The sequence below is a fragment of the Egretta garzetta genome, unplaced genomic scaffold (assembly GCF_000687185.1).
Source record: "Egretta garzetta isolate BGI_Z169 unplaced genomic scaffold, ASM68718v1 scaffold182, whole genome shotgun sequence".
Lineage (NCBI taxonomy): Eukaryota > Metazoa > Chordata > Aves > Pelecaniformes > Ardeidae > Egretta > Egretta garzetta.
In genome coordinates, this window is record NW_009258767.1 from 950,486 (window position 1) to 954,377 (window position 3,892).

Consider the following 3,892-nt stretch of genomic DNA (forward strand, 5'->3'; position numbering starts at 1 on the left):
GTTGTTTTTCAAAAAAAAGAAAAAAAAAAAAAAAAAAAAAAAAGAAAAAAGAGAAAAAACTGTACGTCATATGCTCACTTCATCTGCAGTAGGTTGCAATATCACAATGGAATTTCAAACAAACATAAGAACTGCTTTCATGACAATATCCAGCAACTCCAATCACATAATACGCATGACATATCATCCTGATCATTTTCACAGTTTTATTGTGCCCTTCCCACATTCTTTCCTTTCTCTTGCATTACCTTGCTCTTGGCTCAGTAAACTGTATGGCAAAAAGCTTCTTGGTCCATCTTTATAGGTCAACTACCACATTATCATTGTGGCCCACAATGGGACCTCCTAAGTGTTAATTAATTAAAATGAGAAACCAGCCATACTGAACTCTGACCATTTAACGGTCTTGAAAAGAGGCAAGAAGTCAATAGAGGACTACAACAGTGGAATAAGCGTACAAGGAAAACCAAGAGTCTCCACATACACAATTGGTAACAATATTTTTCAACTGCAATCAAGTGCTTATCATTCAGTTATAACAGCAATTGGCATGAACAGAATGATTTGGAAACTGTAAAATTTCATCTTTGTAAAATAAACATACCTGAATTCCTGCGGATACTGTTTTACAAGCCATCCCACATCTATACAGTAGTTAAACTTGTACATAAGAAAAAGAAAACAGAGTCATTAAAAAGTGCAGTTTGTCAGATCAACGAACTACAGCAAAAAAGCTTTCTATGTGACGTCATCACTCCATACCACATACATCATACACAACATGTTTTAGAAACAGGTATATTTTTAAATTTCACAAGCTTTCTTTCATGTCTCAACAATTCAGGAATGAATTTCAGTTACTCAAAAGCATATATTAGTGTTCATAAAATTTAACATGCAGGAAAAAAAAGAATCACGTACACATAATGTTCAAGAGCCAGCTGTTTGCCACGTGCTTATACCATTAATGATAACAATGTTATTCTATGGAATAACAAAAATATCACTGCTAGATTGAAGGGCTTTTTTCTTTCAAAAAAATCATTTACATGCACATAAATACACATTTTTCAGTTGCGCGCTCCCCAAAAACAGGACCGAGAAAACAGTCTTATAATTGGCTGAATTCTAAGCAGAACATGGGATGACTTTTATATTTCAATAAATTGTTGTAAAGTCGAAAACACTTAAGAGCTCCCTCTGTATTTTAACAGAGTTCGCTAGTAATATCAGCTACATGGCACAAATATGAGGATTATCAAGTCTAAGGTTAATAAGGTGAAATAAGCAAGTGAAATCAGTTTGGCAAACAGAAAACTCACCTGGGCAGAAGATATGAGAGTCCCAAAAAGAGGAGACAAAATATCTATTAAAAACATTAAAGCATAATTGAGTAAAAAAAGGTTCAAGTAAACATTTCATATCTTGAACAGTTTGACAACTACCACAAAACAAGCGCCAGATTGTTCAGACTTGGTGTAACTGAGACATTCACAATTAAGTTTACTGTTTTGAATATTAAGTCACTGATTCCCCTTGTGAAACCCTTATGGTCTCATGTTTACAAAATGCATTAGTCCTCAAAGTAGAAAACAGATTTTTAAAACTCATTAGATGAAAGACCAAGATCATATGGAGCAAGGGACATCAAACTACTCTCCCCTCTAGAGAGAGGGCTTGAAGAACTGTGGCAGAGTAGAAGCAACAAGGGCATAGTTAATGCTTAAAGACCTACCGGTTGATTGTAGGATATGTGTACCCTTAGTTCATTCACAGTAACACAGAAGAGAAATCCGACAGAGGATTAATAACCCCAATAACTGAAGCACAGCAGCAACTTGAAAACATATCCTACAACTACCTTCTAGGATAGACAAAATAATTCACACCTTATCTCTATAGAAATCTGGTTTTGCAGGTTAAACAAACAAAAAACTCAGCCCCTCCACCAGCTCAACTAATCATCTAGCAGGACAACCAGTCCTAAGAGAGGATAGGCCAAAAGCCACAATGAATTCACAAAGCAGATAAAAAGATACAGCAGTAAAGCAAGTGAGGTCTCTGACACTAGGCTGACGTGAAGCATCAATGCTCATAGGAAGTGCACGAGGTTGAGGAAAAGTTACAACCTAGTTATATAGGTATTTAGTCATTTGTTCTCCTTCAAAGAACTACAAAATTTTTCTGCCTCATTTTTACCGTATTTCTGTGCATAAATCTATTATTAATACTTGTTTCTGATTTGGTCTTGTGATGCATGAGATTTTATTTCTCTAAATGAGGGTATGTTTACAGGCACTGAGAGCTGTTCCCCCTTACATCAAACTACAACTACGCAGCATTCCTGAAGCATCAGTATTGTACGCCAAAGACTTCATGCCATCTGGACCTATGCTCACTTTAACTGAACTGAAATAGGCCCATGAATCCCAGCCACAGAGCTTCAGAAGTACTATCTTGTACTGCACCAAATAATGGTGAATTACTAGGTCCAAACCACTTAGCAGCACGAAGACAAGTGCAAACAACTACTCAGGAAGCATGGCTAGGTATCCCTTCAAGAGCCACAAGGGCAAGTAGTTTTCCCCTGATTAACTAGCACAGAAAGCAGCAATAAACACCACCATGTGATTTGCCTTGGCCAAATCATATTAGGTTCGTGCAGCGTAACTCAGTTACAACAGAATCAGCATCAGCAAATTCATGCTTTATACACTATACTTCTAAAAGAGAAAGGCAAAGATAACAGAACCAATTCCTACAACTTGCACATTTAGAATATGAAGCCTCAGTTACACCAAGGAACATCTGCATTTAAAAATACCCACAAACTAAGTATTTTCTTGCAAACAAGTCGCTCAAAAGCCCACTTTTGTAGAAACACTTGTTCACCTTTTATGTGCAGGGCTCCAGAATTATAGCTCTGTTCAATTCCACTGACTTTAGTGAGAAAAAACCTGAAAGGGTTTCCTCCATTCAACAAATCCCAGGCATCCTGGGCATCACTGGGTGTTTCGCTGTACTCCTCTGCTTTCTGATTCTCTGAGAGTTCATCGTCTTTGCAACGATTCAGAGGATGTTCTTTGGGTGCATCACATTTTTCTTCTTTCAGTGTTGCTTTGTGGGCATGCTTTTTCTGATCTTCAGGCTCTTCATCGCTACTAGAAAGACACCAGCCTAAGCCTTCTTGGGTAGTTCTCTGTTTTTCTGCTGGAGGTATTTCTGTAGAAAACTTCTTATCACTGAGCTTCAGGGGAGAAGCTTTTCTCTTGTGAGCAGCTTTCCTAGCTTCAGAGCATGGATATTGTGGCCCACTTGTTCTGCCATGTGCAGCATCCAATAGTGAAGATGTAGATGGTTTTTCACTATCAGAATTTTCCTCAGTACTTTCATCACTGCTAGACACTGTCCATTTTCCATGCGCGCCTTCCTGAAGCATGTTCCTAGGGATTAAGAAACAAAACACTCAAATGAGTTGTGCATTTTTGCTATGCTTAAGTCTGTTTTCCCAGCCAGTTTCCACTTGCTTATTACTTGGGAAGCTCTGCTTTTTGTATTCGGCAGAATCCCCATGCAACTTCTGACTCGGGCAAATTTCATAGCATCCAAGGCTTATTTGCTTCTGTGCCCAGTGAACAAAGAAACACGTGCAAGGGGAGCAACCATTAAGTAGGCAGCAGCTAACGTGGAAATCTGCACTTGGAAAACCTGCTAGGACTGGGACACGTACAGGAAAGTATTTCAGAAGTCAAAAGAGTAATTTGCATCAGACAGATACTGCTCCTGCCGACCCTAACGCTTAGGGGTCTAGCGGTCTCAGCTGAAGAGACAGAGCCGAATCTGGGCCGCTCTTTCCCGGCCAGGCCCTCAGATGCGCCTCTCCCCTAAGCAC

The 3,892-nt window shown here is 38.9% G+C and overlaps 1 protein-coding gene across 1 annotated transcript in view; it reads right to left on the reverse strand.

Moving 5' to 3' along the window:
* The window catches only part of TDP1 (tyrosyl-DNA phosphodiesterase 1), a 50,677-nt gene extending 47,234 nt beyond the window's left edge, over positions 1 to 3,443 (reverse strand). The window contains exons 1-3 of the mRNA XM_009649344.2: positions 2,893 to 3,443; positions 1,323 to 1,366; positions 605 to 660 (exon numbers count right to left, since the gene is read on the reverse strand). Of these exons, the coding sequence (XP_009647639.1) occupies positions 605 to 660; positions 1,323 to 1,366; positions 2,893 to 3,439 (647 nt within the window). The 5' untranslated portion in view covers positions 3,440 to 3,443. The remainder of the gene's footprint in view (positions 1 to 604; positions 661 to 1,322; positions 1,367 to 2,892) is intronic.
* Between the last annotated feature and the right edge of the window lie 449 nt (positions 3,444 to 3,892).